Consider the following 27,360-nt stretch of genomic DNA (forward strand, 5'->3'; position numbering starts at 1 on the left):
CTAATTAGATAATAATAACTTTACTGATCCCCAGCAAAGGAAGGAAAGTTAGCATTACATCAGCACAAGACTAATCTAAAGAGATAGGTAGGGTACATAATGAAAAGGAAAACCTATTGAAGCCTTATAATGAAGGTAACACAGTCTATTAAGTGTAAATTGGCCTATCAACATTACTCATAAGTCTAAATGAGCATTCAATAATATGGTGATGTTTGTTGCCATTTTATGGCCCTGTCTGACAGTCTTTGCAGTGAGGGACAAAATTTAGAGGATAAGGCGCCGGGCCATAGAGGTACGTAAGCTGTGACACACATTTTAGTTGAATGAAATGTTATTTAAATGTAGGATATTTTCTCTAAAAAGGGTTCAGGCTAGTGCTAGGACTAAAAAATGATGACGACTGGAAAGTGTCCAAAATCTCCATTTACTGCTCACTTTAGAGTTAACTATTCAGTGTCTGTCATATAGCGAATAGTGAATGTCATTTATGTAATTTTTGTTATGATTGTGTGTTAGTAGTGGATGTTTTGGAAATGTTTGGAGGTGTGCGGCTGTCTTTTTAACTTTTGACATTTCTCTTTTAGTCCCTACTCCCCCTACCCCTTTCCCAGGTCGCCATTGTAAAATTATTAAAATAACTCACCATTGTCGGCTCTGGCTGCTGAACTACACTTTGTAAACCACCATGGGCTGCTTGCCTGGTCTTCCGGTAACGTTAGCAGTTAGCAGGGTTAGCATGGCGGCGTTAGCCAGGACTAGTCAGGACCAGTTGGGATCACTTTGCTGGCTGTGTCTCAATTGTTTTTGCAAGTAACCAACTCAGGTACTCTAGCTATATAATTCAATGTGAGTACACAAGAAATTGAAATGACATAAAATGCCCATCCCTAGTGGCTGTGATAAATTAGCCTGAAGTTTACCTGTTCTGGAGGAAATTAGCCAACTCTGCGTCCTTTTGGGCTCTAAGCTGTCCATCTTTCAAAATACATCTCCAATATTTACCAGGGGTTTGTTTCTGGTCACGCAACCGAAACATGCCGTTTTTTTTAGGGCGGGTAGAATCTTTCTCTATTTATCCCGTTCATTTGTTTGCTGCTTTCATGGCTGTACTAATGTTTTACAGGTATATCTGGCAACCCGGACTGGGTGTCAAACTGGGCATTTAATAACAACACACAGGCCAAAACACAAACAGAAATTCCGTCACGGAACGGAAATTTCAAAATAAGAAAATACTGGCATTAGCATTGTTGTCAGAAAAGGTAGTATTTCAACTTAGCATGTTTCCTTAATATTTGATGACGCATTGGGGTCATTTTTGGATTTATTATAGTAAATATATTACATATTGGACCTTTAAAGTGCACATATTATGAAAAAAAACACTTTTTCTAGGATTTGGGGTGTTATTTTGTGAATAACACCCCAAACTTTTAAACCGTTTAGCTGTCACCCCATCAGTGTTTCTGAATGTGTCCTGCCTTCAGTCTCTGGGTGAGCTGTTCAAAATCTGTACGGCTTTTTACGACACTAGCTGAAACGAGGGGCCTAGGGGGCTAACCGCTAGCATGCTAGCGCTAGCTAAAATGGCAAAACACTGCCACAACACACACAAATTCACCCTAATCTACAAAATAAATTGTATAGAACTACTTACGTCATACCTGCCAACACTCCCGTTTTTCCCAGGTTTCTCCCGGTTTTTAGCCCTATCTCCCGGACCCCTCCCGGCTTGTTATTTCTCCCGGGAAACTCACGTAATTTGCATGGCCCAAACTCCTTTATAAATAACCAGACCAATATGTTTGTTTAATGTTGACCAGTTGCCAGATTTTGTATGAAACACATCCTATTCACACAATCCACACACCATATACAATTTTCAACCTGTTTGTCACCTCAACCTGGCAACCTATAACCCAGTTGCGCAGTTGATCTCTGCGCAAGCTTCGCGGAAAGTTCAGAGTCAGACCCGAAAGCGAGCAGATAAAAATGGCAGGTGAAGGTGGTGTTCCCGCAAAGCAATAGAAATATAGCTGTAAATTTCAACATGTTGGGCGCTAAACGCTTTTTGTAAGGTGTGTCGCATTGATTTTAATGTAGCGCATGGCGGGGAAAATGACATTACCCAGCACATTAAAACACAGCGGCACCATCGTGCAGAAGAAGCACATAAGGGCACACAGGCGATTTCTTCCTTCATCACAAAGGAACGGACAGAGGCAGAAAACATGAAGCAAGCTGAATTAATGTTGGTAGCAGAGACTTACAGTACATTTAACAATAACCCCCCCCATTAGATTTTAGTATAATTTTAGTATAAGTAGCCTATCTTAATGCATTTCTCACTCACTTCCAATTCTGAACATCTAAATCTCATCTTAATCTCATCTTCTGCTGTTGTGCCATCCAGCAATATTGGATCTTGTTGACTCAGCCAGCACAATGTGGAAGCTTCCCTGTCTAATGCAGTTAAAGTTACCTTGAAGAGGACAAGCCATTAGAGGTGTGTATACTGGAACACAATATGAGGTTTGTGTTTATTGTAAAAAAACAACTGATATAAAATATGTCTGATATTCATGTCACACTTGGCTTGGCTTTGAGTCAGCAGAACAATCAGGTGTCTGTATCATGGAATTTAAGTTACCACTAATGTTACTGGGCCATGCTAATAGTTGTGGTTTAATTTGCCTGGTCACTGGGCCACCAGCTCAGTACAGTAGGTGTATTATATTTCACCTCGCTGTCAGAATTTTTTTTTTTTTATTGGATCTAGTATTTGAAGAAGTAGTTCCAGGTGTGCGGTATCCTGTGTAACTCAGACACTGATTCTGAAAAGTTAAGTGTCACTTGTGATGGATGTGAGCACAACAAAGATGGCTATCTCAACTCTGGGAAAAAGCAAAAAACTCTGTATGAGTAAATACCACTAGAGGATGCCACACATTCTTATACCTAAACAACGAAAAGGTCGATTTCCAATCCCTCACAAAGCAACATATATGATCGTTCTATTTACTGACGTGATCGTAACACGTGACCACGGTAGCTGTTTTAATCATGTGACCGCTCTATTTAACACAACGTCTGCTGTTTTAAACACATAGTTAACGTTGTTAAACGGAACTACTTAAGTTGAGGCAACAAAAATAATTAGGGTTAGGAAATCATCAGGAATTGGTTAAAAATGAGTCACGTAAAACTACTAAAATGAGGGGGTTACTGTGTCATGGACGTCACTCCGTCACAGGCTAACGTCCGTATAAGTTGGTTATTTTGAAAAAGTGACCGTTGACATTTGGTTTTAAATTGGACGTCGCTTCCTTGTTTGGTCCTGCAATAATTACTACAGCTACGAGAGGTCACCGCCTAACAGCAAACAGGTCTCTTTTTTGCTGTTTGGGTCAACTAATCTTTTACTGTGACTTGAATTCTCCTCATTTGTGTGTGAGGAAAAGTGTATTTGTGGAAAGGATGTCTAAGCTTTGGTCCTCTAAGTGGACATTTCCCATTCTAGGCATTTATCTTAGGGCAGACGTTGCTTGGAGACGCGCTCAACGCACATCTGGTCAGAATAAGGCTTTTTCTTCCAGTTGACCTATGTCAAAATCACACTGACCCGCCCCTAAATTATTAAAATTTAACAACTTAATGTTTCATTCACACACTCACAGCATAGGAAAGCAAAGTGCTCTCTAACGACTTTGTTTGGCTCATTATCTGTATCCAGTGTCGGTGGAATTATCAAGCAAGCTAACTAACGTTAAAGTTAGCCTGCGGTCGCAGGGGGCGGCTCGTTCCCTCCACTTCTTCGCAGACACGTAACCCTAAGTGATGACTGCTCCGGAGATGGACAGTCTGTTGAACCCACTCATGCCTAAACCTAACTACGTCAACCAGTCTAGCAGATCTTGATTAAGGATTTACCAGTGGGCAGGGGCAATACGGCGCATGCGCAGACTCTTAACCTGATCTCACTCCAGTTAAGGTGTATGCATGCAAAAATACCCTGGTTACTAAAGGAGTTCTCTGGGTCTGTTAACCTGGTTATGAGAACTCAGATTTTAACGGGTAAGATGTATACATGGCGTTTGAACCGGGATATTGCCTTAACCCGAATATAATCGTTTTTTTTAAACTGCATGTAAACCACTGATTGATGTAATAAGAACATTATTAAGTTCAGAAACCCCCATTGCATTAATAACTGGCTTGACTTTCAGTTGTTTAGTGGTTGATAGTGGTTAGTAGAGTTATGACTAATGTGTGAGAAGTTTCATATCCATGTGACTGTTTAGCAATATAATCAATAGGCTGTGAAACAATGCAGCAAGTACAGCTTGATGTTATCACTGTATAATTTCCTGTTTTTTTCTGTCCCTTTTAACTTTTCTTCAAAGGAATGGCAATATCTAAGAATGGCTTCACCATATTTTCCCTTCTATTGACATTAACTATTTTGGAAACAAGGAACTTCATTGAATGTTCAAGTCCGGTTTTACTGGTAGGTTGACTATATTTACAATTCTGAACAGAAAATATGGGATCAGAGTTTTTGATAATGACACAAAGCAATTATTTGAACCTGATATCTGTTGTCTCAGGTACCCTATGGAGAAGAACACTTTCTACCTCACACCAGGGAGAAAAGGAGTGGTTAGTCCGATTAATAAATATGATATGAATATTGAGAAATACACTTACTGTAGTCACTTTCTAACGAATGATTAGATGAAAAGATTGATACCACTCTGATATATTTCTCACTATATACAAAGCTACAGCCAGAAGATTAGATTAGTTGAATATAATGAGAGTAGAATGGATATTGAACTGTTTGCCAAAAGAAAATGGCACTGTGCACTGACCATGACATTAAATCCTGGATGTACAGTGCCTTGCGAAAGTATTCGGCCCCCTTGAACGTTTCGACCTTTTGCCACATTTCAGGCCTCAAACATAAAGATATAAAACTGTAATTTTTTGTGAAGAATCAACAACAAGTGGGTCCCAATTATGAAGTGGAACGAAATTCATTGGCTATTTCAAACTTTTTTAACAAATAAAAAACTGAAAAAGTGGGCGTGCAAAATTATTCAGCCCCTTTACTTTCAGTGCAGCAAACTCTCTCCAGAAGTTCAATGAGGATCTCTGAATGATCCAATGTTGACCTAAATGACTAATGATGATAAATAGAATCCAGCTGTGTGTAATCAAGTCTCCGTATAAATGCACCTGCTCTGTGATAGTGTCAGAGGTCCGTGTAAAGCGCAGAGAGCATCATGAAGAACAAGGAACACACCAGGCAGGTCCGAGATACTGTTGTGGAGAAGTTTAAAGCTGGATTTGGATACAAAAAGATTTCCCAAGCTTTAAACATCCCAAGGAGCACTGTGCAAGCGATAATATTGAAATGAAAGGAGTATCAGACCACTACAAATCTACGGACCCGGCCGGGCCCCTCTAAACTTTCAGCTCATACAATGAGAAGACTGATCAGAGATGCAGCCAAGAGGCCCATGATCACTCTGGATGAACTGCAGAGATCTACAGCTGAGGTGGGAGACTCTGTCCATAGGACAACAATCAGTCGTATACTGCACAAATCTGGCCTTTATGGAAGAGTGGCAAGAAGAAAGCCATTTCTTAAAGATATCCATAAAAAGTGTCGTTTAAAGTTTGCCAAAAGCCACCTGGGAGACACACCAAACATGTGGAAGAAGGTGCTGTGGTCAGATGAAACCAAAATCGAACTTTTTGGCAACAATGCAAAACGTTATGTTTGGCGTAAAAGCAACACCGCTCATCACCCTGAACACACCATCCCCACTGTCAAACATGGTGGTGGCAGCATCATGGTTTGGGCCTGCTTTTCTTCAGCAGGGACAGGGAAGATGGTTAAAATTGATGGGAAGATGGATGGAGCCAAATACAGGACCATTCTGGAAGAAAACCTGATGGAGTCTGCAAAAGACCTGAGACTGGGATGGAGATTTGTCTTCCAACAAGACAATGATCCAAAACATAAAGCAAAATCTACAATGGAATGGTTCACAAATAAACATATCCAGGTGTTAGAATGGCCAAGTCAAAGTCCAGACCTGAATCCAATCGAGAATCTGTGGAAAGAACTGAAAACTGCTGTTCACAAACGCTCTCCATCCAACCTCACTGAGCTCGAGCTGTTTTGCAAGGAGGAATGGGCAAAAATGTCGGTCTCTCGATGTGCAAAACTGATAGAGACATACCCCAAGCGACTTACAGCTGTAATCGCAGCAAAAGGTGGCGCTACAAAGTATTATCTTAAGGGGGCTGAATAATTTTGCACGCCCAATATTTCAGTTTTTTATTTGTTTAAAAGGTTTGAAATATCCAATAAATTTCGTTCCACTTCATGATTGTGTCCCACTTGTTGTTGATTCTTCACAAAAAATTACAGTTTTATATCTTTATGTTTGAGGCCTGAAATGTGGCAAAAGGTCGAAAAGTTCAAGGGGGCCGAATACTTTCGCAAGGCACTGTAGCTCCAAATTTAGTGTACAGACATGAGACTGGTGTCAATATTTTCATCTAACTCAAAAAAACGAATAAGCGTATTTTCCAAAATATCGACCTGTTGTATTTAATGTATGCATGGTTGTCAAAATTCACAGTTTTTTTTTTATCCATCTATCTTTGCAGTGCTTACAGGCCAATGGGAATACATTATTGATGTTGTAGTGAATGTCTCTAATGTAGAAACATTTAAGCTGATTCGTTCCTCATTGAATGCTGAGTTATAGCTTGAGTTAATTCAATTTAGTGCAATTAAATGCTTGTTGCTTTAATTCGACAAACACACTTTGTCAGTAAAGCACAATAGACAAAAGTATAAATAAATGTATAAACAATTATATAAACACATAAATAAATGTGGAGGTTTTTCATTACGCTGCACAGGTGGTCTGACCAACCAGAGAGAGTCATTACTGTAGTGATAAATACATGATCCCTAACTGGCTTCCCGTGCCTAATGAAGTCCCTTATACATCACGTTGTATTTTTCATCCAGCGCTGTTGGCTCCGGTTGAGTACGAAGTGGATGTGGAGCTGAATGTTACCAATATCGAGACGGTGGACTACCTTAGGAGCCTCCTGGACAACGGCGCCTTTACCCTGGCCTTGGGTCCCACTGTGAATGTCACAGACATTCACATCACCACAGGTAAGAATGGAGCTTCTTCTGGTCAGAACACCATGGTTGCTACTTTTGTAAATCAAGGTGCAGGATGCCCTAAGTCAAGTGTACTCTGCCCTTTTACTGCAGTTCAAGTGTTTACTATGTAATGTCTAACCTATTAACTCAAGATATCTGGAGGAAGTGATACAGCATCGAAACTAACTTTTTAAGGCTCTGAGACATGACCCTTGCCGTCATTTCTTAACATGCTGGGTAAAACCCCTTGTTTAGGGTTCAGGAAAGATCGTGGGTGGGATTAAAAATATTTAACACAAACCTGGTCTCCTGGGTGAAAGTCCTGTGTTGTTTAACCCATCCACCACCCCAACCTACCTCCATATCCAGATTTTCAGTCTTTAATACTATTCGCTACCATTGTTGCTCTTTATACTACGTCATTTTACAGCGCCGCAGTCGAGCTGCTGCTATTCCTGGTGCGTCCCATACAGATGCTGAAAAGTATATACGATATTGGACGCTGAAAGCCAAGTGTCATTATGTGACCACTTGGGAGTGAGAACGAGTTGTATTTGGACACTTCAGTACTGTCCAAATACTTCTGAACTGCACTTTATGTCAACAAAAAGTTCCTCCTGAGCTTCAAAGACGAGACAAGAAAAGTTCAACCATATATAATCCTGCAGTCGCTAGGCAGCATAGGGGAACCTACTCAGCCCAGTGACTGCAGAGACCAAAGATATGTGGGCAATCAATGATTAATCTAATAGGTGTCTTTCATTTCCTCATAGTTCACAACCAAGTGTGAAATATGAAATGTTTGAAACTACTGCATATCTTTAATTGCAGACTAGTTTGTGCTCTTACTTTTTTTTCTTACTTGTGTTTTGTTTTGTTTAGTGTGTTATCCAAATGGTACCAGTTTCCAGTGCAGATGTGAGGACCAGTATGTTTGGTCACATAGTAACTGTCTTACATATGGGGCATGTGATGAGATCACTGACGAAACATGTGGGTGTATCAACAGTATTCCTACCAATGGACAATACTGCCAGCCAAAGAAAGGTAATAGAGACTTTAAATGGTTACTTTATGCTTATGCTTAATAGTGTACCTTTATATTTCAACAGCATCTTGATGTTTCCGTTCTATGTGGAAATTTATGCAAACAAATATGAGCATGGCAGTTCATTCTTGAGTGTTCAGAACAACATGCAAAAAAAAGAAAAAATTGATTATTCAGCGCTTTCACCGTCTTCATTTAGCAAAAATACTTTTTAATTACACTGTTTTTTCCAACAGTACTTCCAGTTGTGTATGAATACCAGATTTCCATTGAGGTGAACACCACAGACATAGATCAACTGAGAAAATCCCTGACAATAATAACTTTCCCCGTCCAAATCAGCAGCCAAATGACCATCTTAGATGCTAATATCACTACAGGTGAGAAAAAATAGATGGTAGAATTTGTTTTATTTTCTCCCTTAAAAAAATCACCTTTTCATAAAAGAAAATATGGTGTTATTTTTAAAGTTTGCAGCCAAGATGAAACTGGGTTCCAGTGCCGCTGTGAGGATGACAACCTTTGGCCTTGTGACAAGTGTGCTACCTATGGGGAATGTGATGGCAGTACAAACAACACATGTCAGTGCATCAAAGCTATTCCCAGAGATGGAATGTACTGTCAGTCAATACACCATCAAAGTGAGTAGCTATGGTCACACACCAATCCCAATTTTAATGCCCAAATTCAATTTTTCTAATGTTTAAAACATGTTTCTACTTGGTATGATGAAAGAAATTGTGTGTAAGTGACTCTCCTTGGCTATATTCTTGTTTGTAAGTTAATTTTTATTAGTGAGTCCTCACAGGTGTATTTCTTCTTCTTTTTTACCTCATGCATGCTTATTTTGACAAAAGTAGACACCTCTTCATCAACATATCTTTCTTTCTCTCAACAGACTTTTCAGTGTGTCCTCGAACAACAATTTCACCATCAACGGGTAAAGCTCAGAAGTCGCTGCTGATTTTAATCAGAAAACACATGAATCCAAGAATCTTGTTTACCTAGGATCCATTTGATGTCTATTATGCTTTTCTTTTCTCTAAACGTGATCATACTAATTTAAAGTTTTACAATTGTTCTTTTACTTTCTGCCTCCGCAGCTCCTCCAGTTCTCTATGAATACATAATTTCTGTTGAGTTGAACACCACAGATGTTACGCTAATAAATCAACTGAGGACCATTCTTAGAGAAATCAGTTACCCTTTCAGCATCAACAACAACATACAAATCTCTGAGGCCAACATTTCTACAGGTAAGAATAATGTCTGTACACAACTTGTTTCTACCATAATTTATTTTGTATACTCTCTTAAAGCTCTATTGGTGCCATACTAGTATTACCTGGGGGCCTCTAGTTATTTGTAATAATTGCGGAGGTGGTCGTGATCTTAATTCCAATGCGAATCTGCCATGTCTGTAATTTATGAAATAAAAATGTCACCGCAAATTACCCACCATATTTCGCCAAACATAGAGGTTGTGTGATAATATTAGTCCCGTGCAAATTGGCATCTCTGTGATTTGGGGTTGTATAGGCTGCATTGGCAATTATAAAGGAAAGCCTTGACATCATATGTGGGGGATAATGCCAGTAAATTAAATTAAATACAGACTGCTTATCCTGCAAAATGTGCTGCAGGAAACACAGATTTGGGAGGGTAATTTCTGAATCACATGAGGGCCATTGGTAATTACTAGTGAATATTTTACAATCACTTCCTTCTTGCCCACACCTTGCTTAAACATTTTAGATCGTAAACATTTGTTTGGCTATACATCAAATGTTTTCACAGAAAGCCACTTGATATTGTGTTCTTTAAAAACACTGATGAATCCGTATGTTTCCAGTTTGCTATCCGAGCAGTGGTGGTTACCAGTGTTTATGTGAGGATCAGTATCGTTGGCCATGTGACCAGTGTTTCCTTTATGGATCCTGTGACAACATCACTGATGACACATGTGGATGTATCAATGCCATTCCTCCTGATGGACAATACTGCCAACCTGCTGATCAATACAGTAAGCCAGTTTAAGCAACTATTTTAAAAGAATTTAGTTAATTACTTTGACATGTAATGTGGTGCAACAATTCTAATAGCAATCATGGCTGAAGCCTCGCATTGTGCATAATTTACAGTGTCTTTTATTACATCTGTGGTTGGCACTGTGTATAATTAATGAACAAACATTTCACCAAATGAGCAAAATTCACATCTGGAGAAGCATGTTTGCAAGATTTCTATTCTACTTAATGTCTACTCCTCTCTCTTTTTCCTCCGTCAGATTTCACAGCTTGTCCTGTGACAACACCCTCTCCACCACCTACAAGTAAGACTGAATGGACAATATTTAATCATTCAACATCATCAAATATGTGGCATGGCTTATTGTGAAACAAGAAACTATCTTGTCACTCACCTTGCCTTTTAATTTCTCCCTCTGCAGCTCCTTCAGTTCTTTATGAATACATCATTTCTGTTGAGTTGAACACCACAGATGTTACGGTAATAAGTCAACTGAGGACTATTCTGAGAAGAATCAGTTACCCTTTCAGCATCAACAACCACATACAAATATCTGAGGCCAACATTTCTACAGGTAAGAATAGTAATTGTACACAAACTGTTTGTGCCATCATTTATTTTTTATACTCTCTTAAAGCTCTACCAGCAAATGTATTTCCTGCAGAAAATGCGTGGGAATGCTGAATAGCTGAATTTCCAAAGCTAAACTGGATGAATAGCTTAAATCCGTAAGAAGAAGTTGAAGTAGTGAGAGTAGTTGAAAAAGTGGAAATCATTTTAATAAGTATGAATTTCATTAAAAAGTTAAAAGTTGACGCTAAACTGAATTGTTGGCTTTAAAAGTTGAAAAACAACAAAAATATGTAGAACATTGTGAGGTCTGAGTATATTTTCTAACTGATAATGACTCACATATGCAGAAATATGAAACAAATTGAATGAAAAATCTTAAAGCCCAAATGCAACACACAGTTACAGTTCAGCTTCTAGCTTTTCTAACAAGCTCTTCACTTATTTACGTAATGCAGTTTAGCTTCCAACTCTGAACATTTTCCAGATGTTTCAGCAGTGCTGAAATACTTGGAAAATTGTCAGAGATGGAAGCTAAACTGCATTACCTAAAAAAGTGAAGAGCTAAAATACATTGTTAGAAAAGCTGGAAGCTGAACTGTAATACTGTCAAAGATGAAAGTTGAAATGAATTACCTGAAAATTTCTTAATATTTAAAAAAGTATAAATAGTAGAAAAAGTTGAAGAATTCCTATCATGCTGAAAGAGCTGTACATTTTAAAAGTTGAATGGTTTTAATAGCTGAACGTATGCAGAAGTTACGGAGAGCCAAAATAAAACATGAATAGCTGAATTGCTAAAGCTAAACTGGTTGAATAGCTTACATCTGTAAGAATAAGTTGAAGTAGTGAGAATAGTTGAAAAAGTGAAACAACATCTTGGTCAGGGACACATTAAATGATGTGTCACAGTGAGATTTGAACCAAGGTCTACCACACCATAGGAATGCACCATATCCACTACACTATCATCAGCATAGATAATTGGTGTTCCTTCAGCACTTATAAAGCCCATCTTGGATCATTAATCACCACACTTGCTAATGGTAATGAGTGAGACCCAGTTTGACAGCTGTTGAGGATGCCTTCAAAGAAGCCTTAATGAATCCAACACAGTACATTCTATCAATACAGAGACTTATGTGTGTGTGTGTCTGAGTGTTTGTCTGTACGTGTGTCTGTGTGTGTGTGTGTGTGTGTGTGTGTGTGTGTCTGTGTGTGTGCATGTGTGTTTGTGTGTATGAGTGTCTTTGTGTGTATATGTGTGGCTATGTGCGTGTGTGTGTGTGTGTGTGTGTGTCTGTGTGTGTCTGCGTGTGTGTGTGTGTCTGTGAGTGTGAGTGTGTGTCTGTGTGTTTGTGTGTGTATGTCTGTGTCTGTGTGTAGGTGTCTTTGTGTGTGTGTGTGTGTGTCTGCGTTTGTGTGTGGGTCTTTGTGAGGCTGTGTATGTGTGTGTGTCTTCATATATGTGTGTGTGTGTGCGTTTGTGTGTGTGTATTTGTGTCTGTCTGTGTGTATATGTGTGTCTGTGTGTGCGTGTGTTTGCGTGTGTGTGTGTGTGTGTCTGTGTGTGGCTATGTGTTTATGTGTGTCGGCATATTTGTGTGTGTGCTTGTTTGTGTATATGCATGTGTGTTTGGGTGTGTGTCTGTGTGTGTGTTCGTTTTTGTGTGTGCGTGTTTGTGTGTGTATGTGTGTTTGTGTGTACGTGTGTATGAGTGTCTTTGTGTGTGTATATGTGTGTCTGTGTCTGTGTGTGTGTCTGTGTGTGTGTGTGTGTGTGTGTCTGTGTGTGTGTCTGCGTGTGTGTGTGCGTGTGTGTCTGTGTGTGTGAGTGTGTGTCTGTGTGTTTGTGTGTTTGTGTGTGTATGTCTGTGTCTGTGTGTAAGTGTCTTTGTGTGTGTGTGTGTGTGTCTGCGTTTGTGTGTGGGTCTTTGTGAGGCTGTGTATGTGTGTGTGTCTGCATATATGTTTGTGTGTGTGCGTTTGTGTGTGTGTGTATTTGTGTCTGTCTGTGTATATATGTGTGTCTGTGTGTGCGTGTATTTGCTAGTGTGTATGTGTGTGTGTGTGGAAATGTGTGGCTATGTGTGTCTGCATATATGTGTGTGTGCTTGTGTGTGTATGTGCATGTGTGTTTGTGTGTGCGTGTGTGTGTGTCTGTGTGTGGCTATGTGTTTATGTGTGTCTGCATATTTGTGTGTGTGCTTGTTTGTGTATGTGCATGTGTGTTTGGGTGTGTGTATGTGTGTCTGTGTTTGTTTTTGTGTGTGCGTGTTTGTGTGTGTATGTGTGTGTGTCTGTGAGTGTGTGTCTCTGTGTGTGTGTCCGTGTGTGTGTGAGATGTTCTGTTCTGTTCATATTAAACTGTCTGTAGTTCATTCTGTCAAGGTTACTATTGTCATGGTTACCATGTTTGTAAACACAGTATGGAACGCTTTGATCTACAGTACAGGCCAAAAGTTTGGACACACCTTCTCATTCAATGTGTTTCTTTATTTTCATGAGTATTTACATTGTACATTCTCACTGAAGGCATCAAAACTATGAATTAACACATATGGAATTATGTACTTCACAAAAAAGTGTGAAATAACTGAAAATATGTCTTATATTTTAGATTCTTCAAAGTAGCCACCCTTTGCTTTTTTTGATAGCGCTGCAAACCTTTGGTGTTCTCTCAATGAGCTTCATGAGGTAGTCACCTGAAATGGTTTTCACTTCACAGGTGTGCTTTGTCAGGGTTAATTAGTGGAATGTTTTCCCTTATTAATAAAAAATAAAGTAGGTGGCTACTTTGAAGAATCTAAAATATAAGACATGTTTTCAGTTATTTCACACTTTTTTGTTAAGTACATAATGTGTTCATTCATAGTTTTGATGTCTTCAGTGAGAATCTACAATGTAAATAGTCATGAAAATAAAAAGGAAACGCATTAAATGAGAAGGTGTGTCCAAACTTTTGGCCTGTACTGTATGTATTGAGATTCCTTTGATCTTAAATCAGTTAACGATCGTAGCACCTGCTCTTAATATGTCACCTGTGCCACATTGCAGCTATTCAGAGACACTGACGAACGATAACTGCTATCAGTCAAATGACATCATCCTGAGCACCACAAGACCTTTGTGAATGTATCGGTATAAAATTTATGTGGATAAACTTTAAAATGTGGGCATATCAGCGATTTAAAAAAGTGGTCCGTTCTGCATTTCACTCAGAAATATGGAGAATGTTTAACAGAGCAGCGAATGGATGTTTTGATGTATAATTTGTGCATGACAATTAAAAATTGTGGGTGTGAGAGCAATTTATAGAGAAGGAACTAAGATTTTTTTTTTCAAAGCTTCACACTCTAATTGATGACATCATCACTCTAAGCAGCCCAATACATACTCATTAGAAACGGAGAAAAATCCTGAAATGATCACTAAACTTAAACAGCTTTTTCACAAAAACTATAAAAGATCAAAACACTGAACACACCCCAAATACATGAATATTTTGTGAACAGTTTAAAGTTTGAATCATGTTTGTAGGTGAAAGAATGTAGGAGGAGATACATTTTGAAGCAGAAGAGGATATGAAGGATTTGAAGTCCGCTCTCATTGACTTTAATGTTAAAACAAAATGTTTAAAAGCTTAATATTTAAAAACGTATAAATAGTAGAAAAAAATTGAAGAATTCCCATCATCTCCTGAAAAAGCTGAAGATTTTAAAAGTTGAATGGTTTTAATAGCTGAAAGTATGCAGAAGTTACGGAGAGCCAAAAAACGTATGGAACTAGAAAATGCATTTCCTGCAGAAAATGCGTGGGAATGCTGTATAGCTGAATTGCTAAAGCTAAACTGGATGAATAGCTTAAATCCGTAAGAAGAAGTTGAAGTAGTGAGAATAGTTTAGAAAGTGGAAATCGGTTTAAGTATAAGTATAAGTATGAATTTCATTAAAAAGATAAAAGCTTATGCTAAACTGAACTGTTGGCTTTAAAGGTTGAATAATGACAAAATATGTAGAACATTGTGAGGTCTGAGTAGATTTTCTAACTGATAATGACTCACATATGCAGAAATATCAAACAAATTGTATGAAAAATCTTAAAGCTCAAATGCATTGCTCTGAACTGCTGAAACATCTGGAAAATGTTCAGAGTTGGAAGCTAAACTGCATTACGTAAATAAGTGAAGAGCTTGTTAGAAAAGCTGGAAGCTGAACTGTAATACTGTCAAAGATGAAAATTGAAATGAATTGCCTGAAAAGGCTGAAAGAAGAAATACTTTGTATTATTATCAGATATATACACTGTATAGAACGAAAAAGCATCGATCTAGCTGAGATGAGATGTGAAACATATTAGGTGAAAAGAATGGGGCTGAACAAGAAGAAAGAGAGGAAAGAGACAAGGAGAGAAATAGAGAAGAAAGAAGAGCATGAGAGAAGAGAGGAGATGAGAGAAGAGAGAAGAGAGAAGAGAGAAGAGAGGAGAGAAAGAGAATAAAGAGAGAAGGAGAGAGAGAGGAAAGAGAGGAGAGGAAAGAGAGGAAAGATAGTAACATTGAGAAAGAGAGCAACCTTGACTAAAATTGACTAAAAAGGCTGAAAGTTTGAAGACTGTATTATTATCAGCCATTTATAGAGAAGGGACAAAGATTATTTTTTTGAAGCTTCACCCTCTGAATGATGACATCATGACTCTAAGCAGCCACATACCCACTCTGTTTAATCGATAAAAAATCCTGAAATGATCACTAAACTTAAACAGCTTTTTCACAAAAACTGTAAAAGATATCAAAACACTGAGCACACCCCGAATACCTGAATATTTTGTGAACAGTTTGAATCACGTCTGTAGGTGGGTGAATGTAGGAGGAGATACATTTTGAAGCAGAAGAGGATTTGAAGGATTTGAAGCATGCTCTCATTGACTTCAATGTTAAAAAAAGTGTTAAAAAGCTGAATATTTAAAAAAGTATAAATAGTAAAAAAGAAGTTGAAGAAGTCCCATCATTAGCTGAAGGAGCTGAACATTTTAAAAGTTGAATGGTTTTAATAGCTGAAAGTATGCAGAAGATACGCAGAGCCAAAAAACATACGGAATAATAACTAGAAAATGCATTTCCTGTACAAAATGCGTGGGAATGCTGAATAGCTGAATTGCTAAAGCTAAACTTGGTGAATAGCTTAAATTTGTAAGAAGAAGTTGAAGAAGTGAGAATAGCTGAAAAAGTGGAAATCGTTTTAATAAGTATGAATTTCAAAATAATTGTAAGAGTTGGAAGCTAAACTGCATTACCTAAAGGAAGAGCTAAAATACTTTCTTAGAAAAGCTAGAACCTGAATTGTAATACTGTCAAAGATGAAAGATTAAATGAATTGCCTTAAAAGGCTGAAAGAAGAAATAGTTTGTATTATTATCAGACGTATACACTGCATAGGAAAAAACATCAATCTAGCTGAGATGAGATGTGAAATATATTGCCTGAAAAGAAGGGGGCTGAACAACTTTGCACTGAAAATGAAAAATTAAATGCAATTACAGTTTTTTACAATAACTTTGCTACTAATTTCAGAACCTTGATGTGATTTTTCAAAACTCTAGACACAAAACTCAAAACAGTCATCACTTGTAACACAGGCTATCCAATGTTCAAAACATTGGATTGTGCATTCATATCTCTAAAGAAGTCTTGCACTTGCACAATCACTGGTTCAAAAAACAAATATATTGTGAAATACCATTGAAACATTACATTAGATCACCCACACACAAGCTACCCCTAGTTTCACTGGGTCATCGTTCGTACAATCATTAAATATTGTAGTACAAAATAGGTGATACATGTTTCATTATGGTACTACAAGTAAATACATCCCTGTAAAAGTACTGCAGTAGTAGAGAGAATACTACAGACCAATGTGGTATAAGTATATATATATATATATACAGTACAGGCCAAAAGTTTGGACACACCTTCTCATTCAATGCGTTTTCCTTTTTATTTTCATGACTATTTACATTGTAGATTCTCACTGAAGGCATCAAAACTATGAATGAACACATATGGAATTATGTACTTAACAAAAAAGTGTGAAATAACTGAAAACGTGTCTTATATTTTAGATTCTTCAAAGTAGCCACCCTTTGCTTTTTTATTAATAAGTGAAAAAATTCCACTAATTAACCCTGACAAGGCACACCTGTGAAGTGAAAACCATTTCAGGTGACTACCTCATGAAGCTCATTGAGAGTACACCAAGGGTTTGCAGAGTTATCAAAAATAGCAAAGGGTGGCTACTTTGAAGAATCTAAAATATAAGACATGTTTTCAGTTATTTGAAAAATGTGTATTTTGATCATTGGTTGTGAGTTTTGTGTCTAGAGTTTTGAAAAATGACGTCAAGGTTCTGAAATTAGTAGCAAAGTGATTGTAAAAAACTGTATGACAAGGAAGTTGAAAAAAACATGGTTTATCTGTGTTTTTGTCTGTCTGTGCGTGTGTGTGTGTTTGTCTGTGTCTGTGCATGTGTGTGTGTGTTTGTCTGTTTTTGTCTGTGTTTGTGTCTGTCTGTGCATGTGTTTGTATGCTGTAAAACAGCAATGCTGTTGAACAGCATTCCCACTAATTAGTACCATAATAGTTGGGGGGAGCCTCTAGTAATTTGTAATAATCACGCAGATGGTCGTTATCTTAAATCCGTGCATATCTGCCATATCTGTAATTTGTCAAGTAAAAATTGTACTGCAAATGACCTACCATATTTCACCAAACACAGAGGTTGTGTGATAATATTAGTCTTGTGCAAATTAGCATCTCTGTGATTCAGGGTTGTATTGGCTGCATTGACAATTATAAAGGAAAGCCTTGAGATCATATGTGGGGGATAATGTCAGTAAATTCAATAAAATACAGACTTCACTCATCCCGTGCAAAATGCCCTGCACAAAACACAGATGTGGGAGGGTAATTTCTGAATCACATGAGGTTCCTTGGTAATGCTAATCATGTGTGAATAGGGTGTTTACAAAAACCCTGTTTTATCTGTTATTTTACATTGCTGCTTTCTTGCCCACACCTTGCTTAAAGGGGTGATAGAATGATTATATAGGGTATTTTACACTGTTCCTTAAAGTCTCCTAATGGGGTATGTAACATTGGTTGGGCTGAAAATTGCCCGAATGATATTTTATTAGGCCCTTAACTACCCTGTGAATATGGCTCTATTTGGAACAAGAGCTTTTCTTCCAAATATGGTATGCTCATGAATATTCAGAATGAGCTACGCGCTGATTGGTTTGAGCAAACTACATAGAAACACAAAAGGAAGTCTTATTTTTAACACTGCAAAGTTATAATTGTTTATTGAGACAAAATTGTTTGCGTTTATTAAATTCACTTCTGATACTTTTTTAAGCGAGAAATCAACTATATAAAGCTCAAATATGGGCCGTTTTACGCAAATTGATGGCCAATTGCAAATTTGGTGTGTCGGAGTTCAGCCGCCGGTGCTGCCTCTTCGCCCGGCCTGCCTTCCTTCACAGACCCCGGCCTGCTATGAGGTACTTGGAGCTCGGTCACGGCTGCAGCCCACAGCAGGGACTACCAACACCGCTGCCCTGACAGAGCTCCAGGGCCTTCAACTCCCCTCTTCCTGCTAGCTAAATGGCCCGTTGTGTGAGAGTGAGAGCGCCGTCAGCGAGCTGGTTACACCAGCAATCTGTTACCACATGTTACACATATGTCACGCCACTTATACAAAATCTAATTAAAGGTCTTATAAAGCTAACAACAGTGTCCGATTTCAAGTTAATTAATATTTGTGAAGACAAAGTGTTTTGTTAGCTGTGACTGTCCCTTCAATCCTAGCTATGTGTAGCTACAAACCACGGATAGTTAGCTTCCTTTTCGCCTTAATTCGATTATATTTACAGTTTGAATTTCGTCACGCCACTTACACAACATCTAACTATATGTCTTATAAACCTAACAACGGTGTCCGATTTAAATTTAATGAATATTTGTGAAAACTAGGTGTTTCGTTAGCTGCGACTGTCCCTTCAATCCTAGCTATGTGTAGCTACAAACCACGGATAGTTAGCTTCCTTTTCGCCTTAATTCGATTATATTTAGAGTTTGAATTTCGTCACGCCACTTACACAACATCTAAATATATGTCTTATAAACCTAACAACGGTGTCCGATTTCAATTTAATGAATATTTGTGAAAACTAGGTGTTTCGTTAGCTGCGACTGTCCCTTCAATCCTAGCTATGTGTAGCTACAAACCACGGATAGTTAGCTTCCTTTTCGCCTTAATTCGATTATATTTAGAGTTTGAATTTCGTCACGCTACTTACACAACATCTAAATATATGTATCTTTAAATAACAACGGTGTCCGATTTCAATTTAATGAATATTTGTGAAAACTAGGTGTTTCGTTAGCTGCGACTGTCCCTTCAATCTTAGCTATGTGTAGCTACAAACCACGGATAGTTAGCTAGCTTCCTTTTCGCCTTAATTCGATTATATTTACAGTTTGAATTTCGTCACGCCACTTACACAAAATCTAACTATATGTCTTATAAAGCTAACAACGGTGTCCGATTTCAAGTTAATGAATATTTGTGAATTCCAGAGGAATTCTAAGAGGAGGCTAGCTAGCTCTCATTGATAGAGCTACATCAAGCCGCAGGCTCTATCAATGAGACTTCGGGGACAGCGCGTTTATTTCCCCAATAGTTTGTTTAAATAACTCAACACATTATAATTACACACATTAAAAGATTAACTGGAACCTGTGGTAACAGATTGCTGGCGTATCAAGCGCTCGCTGACCGGTGCTCTCACTCACACACCCGGCATTTAGCTAGCAGGAAGAAGGGAGCTGCAAGCCCTGGAGCTCTGTCAGAGCACCAGCGTTTAGTAGTCCATTATCCAAAAACCGGTGACTTTGGCGCGGGTATGGAGTGCTGTGGGCTGCCAGTCGTGAGGGAGCTCAAAGTACCTCAGAGCAAGCCGGGGTGTGTGAAGGAAGGCGGGGGCGTGCGGGCAGCAACACAGGCAGCACCGGCAGCTGAATTCCGACACACAGTTTGGACAAAATTTGCAATTAGCCATCCATTTTCGTAAAGTGGCCCATATTTGAGCCTTACATAGTTGATTTCTCGCATAAAAAAGTTTCAGAAGTGAATTTTGTAATGGAATAGCAGAGATATGCGCGACCTAGATTCTGAAGACTACCTGATCTCAGGTCAGTTGTGTCGCCTATGTAAATGTTGGGGCGTGACCGTTCTCTTAATACACCCATGGGCTGACAAAGGTTCCGGTTTTTGGGAGGTTGACGTCAACTTCCAGCTTTGTTGGGATTAGCCCGTTTTCAGCGGCAGTTTCAAAATATGAAATTTTCATAGTAAAGGGGTGTCAGTGGGACTTTGAGCTTCTATGTATGTCCTATTTACCCACCGAACTGTCGTTATTCAACTATGACAAGGTAAAATCGGTTTTGCATTCTATCACCCCTTTAAGCAGTTTAGATCCAAAACATTTCTTTGGCTATATTTCAAATGTTTTTACAAAAAGCCACGTGTTATTGTGTTCTTTAAAAACACTGATGAATACGTATGTTTCCAGTTTGCTATCCGAGCAGTGGTGGTTACCAGTGTTTATGTGAGGATCAGTATCGTTGGCCATGTGACCAGTGTTTCCTGTATGGATCCTGTGACAACATCACTGATGACACATGTGGATGTATCAATGCCATTCCTCCTGATGGACAATACTGCCAGCCTGCTGATCAATACAGTAAGGAAGTTTAAGCAACTATTTCAAAAGAATTTTGTTTATAATTTTAACATGTAATGTGTTGCAACAATTCTAAAATTAATCATGTCCGACGCCTCGCATTGCGCATAATTTACAGTGTCTTTTATTAAATCTGTGGTTGGCACTGTGCATAATTAATGAACAATCATTTCACCAAATGAGCAAAGTTCACATCTGGAAAAGCCTATTTGCAAGATTTCTATTGTACTTAATGTCTACTGCTCTCTCTTTGTCCTCCATCCGACTTCACAGCTTGTCCTGTGACAACACCCTCTCCAACACCTACAAGTAAGACTGAATGTACAATATTTAATCATTCAACACCATCAAATATGTGCCATACCTTTTTGTGAAACAAGAGACTATCTTGGCCATCACCTTACCTTATAATTCTCTTGCTGCAGCTCCTCCAGTTCTTTATGAATACATAATTTCTGTTGAGTTGAACACCACAAATGTTACGCTAATAAATCAACTGAGGACCATTTTGAGAAGCATCAGTTACCCCTTCAGCATCAACAACCACATACAAATCTCCCAGGCCAACATTTCAACAGGTAAGAATAGTAACTGCACACAACTTGTTTGTACCATCATTCATTTTTTATACTCTCTTAAAGCTCTATTGGTGCCATACCAGTATTACCTGGGAGTTTCTAGTTATTTGTAATAATTGCACAGGTGGTCGTGATCTTAAATCCGTGTGAATCTGCCATATCTGTAATTTGTCAAATAAAAATTGTACTGCAAATTACCCACCATATTTCGCCAAATGCAGAAGTTTTGTGATAATATTAGTCTTGTGCGAATTGGCATCTCTGCGATTTGGGATTGTATAGGCTATGTTGGCAATGATAAAGGAAAGCCTTGACATCATATGTGGGGGATAACGTCAGTAAATTAAATAAAATATAGACTTCACTTATCACATGAAAAATGCGCCGCACAAAACACAGATGTGGCAGGATAACTTCTGAATCACATGAATTTCCTTGGTAATACTAGTCTTGTGTGAATAGGGCGCTTACAAAAACCCATTTTTTTCTGTTATTTTACAATCACTGCTTTCTTGCCCACTTCTTGCTTAAACAGTGTAGATCGAAAACATTTGTTTAGCTATATAAATGTTTTCAGAAAAGCCACGTGTTATTGTGTTCCTTAAAAACACTGATGAATACATATGTTTCCAGTTTGCTATCCGAGCAGTGGTGGTTACCAGTGTTTATGTGAGGATCAGTATCGTTGGCCATGTGACCAGTGTTTCCTGTATGGATCCTGTGACAACATCACTGATGACACATGTGGATGTATCAATGCCATTCCTCCTGATGGACAATACTGCCAGCCTGCTGATCAATACAGTAAGCCAGTTTAAGCAACTAGTTTAATAGAATTTAGTTAATAACTTTGAAATGCAATGAGTTGCAACAATTCTAATAGCAATCATGGCCAAAGCCTCGCATTGTGCAAAATGTATTGTGTCTTCTATTACATCTGTGGTTGGCACTGTCTATAATTAATGAACAATTCTTTTACCAAATGAGCAAAATTCACATCTGGAGAAGCAGAAATGCAAGATTTCTATTCTACTTAATGTCTACTGTATTGATCTACTCTTCTCTCTTTGTCCTCCATCAGACTTCACAGCTTGTCCTGTGACAACACCCTCTCCAACACCTACAAGTAAGACTGAATGGACAATATTTAATCATTCAACACCATCAAATATGTGTCATGCCTTATTGTGAAACAAGAGACTATCTATTCCTTCTGCCTTTTAATTTCACCCTCTGCAGCTCCTCCAGTTCTTTATGAATACATCATATCTGTTGAGATGAACACCACAGATGTTAAGTTAATAAATCAACTGAGGACCATTCTGAGAAGCATCAGTTACCCCTTCAGCATCAACAACCACATACAAATCTCTGAGGCCAACATTTCTACAGGTAAGAATAGTAACTGCACACAACTTGTTTGTACCATTATTTATTTTGTATGCTCTCTCAAAGCTCTAATGGTACCATAAAAGTATTACCTGGGGGCCTCTATTAATTTGTAATAATTGCGGAGGTTGCTGTGATCTTACATCCGTGCAAATCTGCCATATCTGTAATTTGTAAAATAAAAGTTGCACTGCGAATTACCCACCATATTTCGCCAAATGCAGAGGTTTTGTGATAATATTAGTCTTGTGCGAATTGGCATCTCTGTGATTTGGGATTGTATAGGCTATGTTGGCAATGATAAAGGAAAGCCTTGACATCATATGTGGGGGATAACGTCAGTAAATTAAATAAGATACAGACTTCACTTATCACATGAAAAATGCGCCGCACAAAACTCAAATGTGGGAGGGTAACTTCTGAATCACATGAGGTTCCTTGGTAATACTAGTCCTGTGTGAATAGGGCACTTACAAAAACACTATTTTATCTATTAGTTTACCATCTGTGCTTTCTTGGCCACACCATGCTTAAACAGGTTAAAACCAAAACATTTCTTTGGCTATATTTCAAATCTTTTTTACAAAAAGCCACGTTTATTGTGTTCTTTAAAAACACTGATGAATACGTAATGTTTCCAGTTTGCTATCCGAGCAGTGGTGGTTACCAATGTTTATGTGAGGATCAGTATCGCGGCCATGTGACCATTGTTTCCTGTATGGATCCTGTGACAACATCACTGATGACACATGTGGATGTATCAATGCCATTCCTCCTGATGGACAATACTGCCAGCCTGCTGATCAATACAGTAAGGCAGTTTAAGCAACTATTTTAAAAGAATTTTGTTAATAATTTTAACATGTAATGTGTTGCAACAATTCTGAAAGCAATCATGTCCGACGCCTCGCATTGTGCTAAATTTACAGTGTCTTTTATTACATCTGTGGTTGGCACTGTGTATAATTAATGAACAATCATTTCACAAAATGAGCAAAATTCACATCTGGAAAAGCAGATTTGCAAGATTTCTATTGTACTTAATGTCTACTCTTCTCTCTTTGTCCTCCATCAGATTTCACAGCTTGTCCTGTGACAACACCCTCTCCACCACCTACAAGTAAGACTGAATGGACAATATTTAATCATTCAACACCATCAAATATGTGCCATATCTTTTTGTGAAACAAGAGACTATCTTGGCCATCACCTTACCTTGTAATTCTCTTGCTGCAGCTCCTCCAGTTCTTTATGAATACATAATTTCTGTTGAGTTGAACACCACAAATGTTCCGCTAATAAATCAACTGAGGACCATTTTGAGAAGAATCAGTTACCCCTTCAGCATCAACAACCACATACAAATCTCTGAGGCCAACATTTCTACAGGTAAGAATAGTAACTGCATACAACTTGTTTGTACCATCATTCATTTTTTAAACTCTCTTAAAGCTATATTGGTGCCATACCAGTATTACCTGGGAGTTTCTAGTTATTTGTAATAATAGGTGGTTGTGATCTTAAATCCGTGTGAATCTGCCATATCTGTAATTTGTCAAATAAAAATTGTACTGCAAATTACCCACCATATTTCGCCAAATGCAGAGGTTTTGTGATATTATTAGTCTTGTGCGAATTGGCATCTCTGTGATTTGGGATTGTATAGGCTATGTTGGCAATGATAAAGGAAAGCCTTGACATCATATGTGGGGGATAATGTCAGTAAATTAAATAAAATACAGACTTCACTTATCACATGAAAAATGCGCCGCACAAAACACAGATGTGGCAGGGTAACTTCTGAATCACATGAGGTTCCTTGGTAATACTAGTCCTGTGTGAATAGGGCTTACAAAAACCAGTTTTTTCTGTTATTTTACAATCACTGCTTTCTTGCCCACTTCTTGCTTACAACACGTGTAGATCGAAAACATTTGTTTAGCTATATAAATGTTTTCACAAAAGCCAACGTGTTATTGTGTTCCTTAAAAACACTGATGAATCGTATGTTTCCAGTTTGCTATCCGGAGCAGTGGTGGTTACCAGTGTTTATGTGAGGATCAGTATCGTTGGCCATGTGACCAGTGTTTCCTGTATGGATCCTGTGACAACATCACTGATGACACATGTGGATGTATCAATGCCATTCCTCCTGATGGACAATACTGCCAGCCTGCTGATCAATACAGTAAGCCAGTTTAAGCAACTATTTTAATAGAATTTAGTTAATAACTTTGAAATGCAATGGGTTGCAACAATTCTAATAGCGATCATGGCCAAAGCCTCGCATTGTGCAAAATTTACTGTGTCTTTTATTACATCTGTGGTTGGCACTGTCTATAATTAATGAACAATCATTTCACCAAATGAGCAAAATTCACATTTGGAAAAGCAGAATTGCAAGATTTCTATTCTACTTAATGTCTACTGTATTGATCTTACTCTTCTCTCTTTGTCCTCCATCAGATTTCACAGCTTGTCCTGTGACAACACCCTCTCCAACACCTACAAGTAAGACTGAATGGACAATATTTAATCATTCAACACCATCAAATATGTGTCATGCCTTATTGTGAAACAAGAGACTATCTATTCCTTCTGCCTTTTAATTTCACCCTCTGCAGCTCCTCCAGTTCTTTATGAATACATCATATCTGTTGAGATGAATACCACAGATGTTCCCTTAATAAATCAACTGAGGACCATTCTGAGAAGCATCAGTTACCCCTTCAGCATCAACAACCACATACAAATCTCTGAGGCCAACATTTCTACAGGTAAGAATAGTAACTGCACACAACTTGTTTGTACCATTATTTAGTTTGTATGCTCTCTCAAAGCTCTAATGGTACCATAAAAGTATTACCTGGGGGCCTCTATTAATTTGTAATAATTGCGGAGGTTGCTGTGATCTTACATCCGTGCAAATCTGCCATATCTGTAATTTGTAAAATAAAAAGTTGCACCGCCGAATTACCCACCATATTTCGCCAAATGCAGAGGTTTTGTGATAATATTAGTCTTGTGCGAATTGGCATCTCTGTGATTTGGGATTGTATAGGCTATGTTGGCAATGATAAAGGAAAGCCTTGACATCATATGTGGGGGATAACGTCAGTAAATTAAATAAGATACAGACTTCACTTATCACATGAAAAATGCGCCGCACAAAACTCAAATGTGGGAGGGTAACTTCTGAATCACATGAGGTTCCTTGGTAATACTAGTCCTGTGTGAATAGGGCACTTACAAAAACACTATTTTATCTATTAGTTTACCATCTGTGCTTTCTTGGCCACACCATGCTTAAACAGGTTAAAACCAAAACATTTCTTTGGCTATATTTCAAATCTTTTCACAAAAAAGCCACGTGTTATTGTGTTCTTTAAAAACACTGATGAATACGTATGTTTCCAGTTTGCTATCCGAGCAGTGGTGGTTACCAATGTTTATGTGAGGATCAGTATCGTTGGCCATGTGACCATTGTTTCCTGTATGGATCCTGTGACAACATCACTGATGACACATGTGGATGTATCAATGCCATTCCTCCTGATGGACAATACTGCCAGCCTGCTGATCAATACAGTAAGGCAGTTTAAGCAACTATTTTAAAAGAATTTTGTTAATAATTTTAACATGTAATGTGTTGCAACAATTCTGAAAGCAATCATGTCCGACGCCTCGCATTGTGCTAAATTTACAGTGTCTTTTATTACATCTGTGGTTGGCACTGTGTATAATTAATGAACAATCATTTCACAAAATGAGCAAAATTCACATCTGGAAAAGCAGATTTGCAAGATTTCTATTGTACTTAATGTCTACTCTTCTCTCTTTGTCCTCCATCAGATTTCACAGCTTGTCCTGTGACAACACCCTCTCCACCACCTACAAGTAAGACTGAATGGACAATATTTAATCATTCAACACCATCAAATATGTGCCATATCTTTTTGTGAAACAAGAGACTATCTTGGCCATCACCTTACCTTGTAATTCTCTTGCTGCAGCTCCTCCAGTTCTTTATGAATACATAATTTCTGTTGAGTTGAACACCACAAATGTTCCGCTAATAAATCAACTGAGGACCATTTTGAGAAGAATCAGTTACCCCTTCAGCATCAACAACCACATACAAATCTCTGAGGCCAACATTTCTACAGGTAAGAATAGTAACTGCATACAACTTGTTTGTACCATCATTCATTTTTTAAACTCTCTTAAAGCTATATTGGTGCCATACCAGTATTACCTGGGAGTTTCTAGTTATTTGTAATAATAGGTGGTTGTGATCTTAAATCCGTGTGAATCTGCCATATCTGTAATTTGTCAAATAAAAATTGTACTGCAAATTACCCACCATATTTCGCCAAATGCAGAGGTTTTGTGATATTATTAGTCTTGTGCGAATTGGCATCTCTGTGATTTGGGATTGTATAGGCTATGTTGGCAATGATAAAGGAAAGCCTTGACATCATATGTGGGGGATAATGTCAGTAAATTAAATAAAATACAGACTTCACTTATCACATGAAAAATGCGCCGCACAAAACACAGATGTGGCAGGGTAACTTCTGAATCACATGAGGTTCCTTGGTAATACTAGTCCTGTGTGAATAGGGCGCTTACAAAAACCCAGTTTTTTTCTGTTATTTTACAATCACTGCTTTCTTGCCCACTTCTTGCTTAAACAGTGTAGATCGAAAACATTTGTTTAGCTATATAAATGTTTTCACAAA

At 38.2% G+C, this 27,360-nt stretch overlaps 1 protein-coding gene across 1 annotated transcript in view; it reads left to right on the forward strand.

Moving 5' to 3' along the window:
* The window catches only part of LOC120546377 (mucin-5AC-like), a 61,321-nt gene that overhangs the window by 653 nt on the left and 33,308 nt on the right, over positions 1 to 27,360 (forward strand). The window contains exons 2-22 of the mRNA XM_039781304.1: positions 2,417 to 2,509; positions 4,407 to 4,510; positions 4,611 to 4,662; positions 7,058 to 7,210; positions 8,084 to 8,248; positions 8,486 to 8,629; positions 8,720 to 8,890; positions 9,148 to 9,189; positions 9,353 to 9,505; positions 10,102 to 10,272; positions 10,537 to 10,581; positions 10,699 to 10,851; positions 20,481 to 20,651; positions 20,925 to 20,960; positions 21,077 to 21,229; positions 21,863 to 22,033; positions 22,311 to 22,355; positions 23,855 to 24,007; positions 26,036 to 26,206; positions 26,471 to 26,515; positions 26,632 to 26,784. Of these exons, the coding sequence (XP_039637238.1) occupies positions 4,409 to 4,510; positions 4,611 to 4,662; positions 7,058 to 7,210; positions 8,084 to 8,248; positions 8,486 to 8,629; positions 8,720 to 8,890; positions 9,148 to 9,189; positions 9,353 to 9,505; positions 10,102 to 10,272; positions 10,537 to 10,581; positions 10,699 to 10,851; positions 20,481 to 20,651; positions 20,925 to 20,960; positions 21,077 to 21,229; positions 21,863 to 22,033; positions 22,311 to 22,355; positions 23,855 to 24,007; positions 26,036 to 26,206; positions 26,471 to 26,515; positions 26,632 to 26,784 (2,449 nt within the window). The 5' untranslated portion in view covers positions 2,417 to 2,509; positions 4,407 to 4,408. The remainder of the gene's footprint in view (positions 1 to 2,416; positions 2,510 to 4,406; positions 4,511 to 4,610; positions 4,663 to 7,057; positions 7,211 to 8,083; positions 8,249 to 8,485; positions 8,630 to 8,719; positions 8,891 to 9,147; positions 9,190 to 9,352; positions 9,506 to 10,101; positions 10,273 to 10,536; positions 10,582 to 10,698; positions 10,852 to 20,480; positions 20,652 to 20,924; positions 20,961 to 21,076; positions 21,230 to 21,862; positions 22,034 to 22,310; positions 22,356 to 23,854; positions 24,008 to 26,035; positions 26,207 to 26,470; positions 26,516 to 26,631; positions 26,785 to 27,360) is intronic.

The sequence above is a fragment of the Perca fluviatilis genome, chromosome 18 (genome assembly GCF_010015445.1).
Source record: "Perca fluviatilis chromosome 18, GENO_Pfluv_1.0, whole genome shotgun sequence".
NCBI classification, from domain to species: Eukaryota; Metazoa; Chordata; class Actinopteri; order Perciformes; family Percidae; genus Perca; species Perca fluviatilis.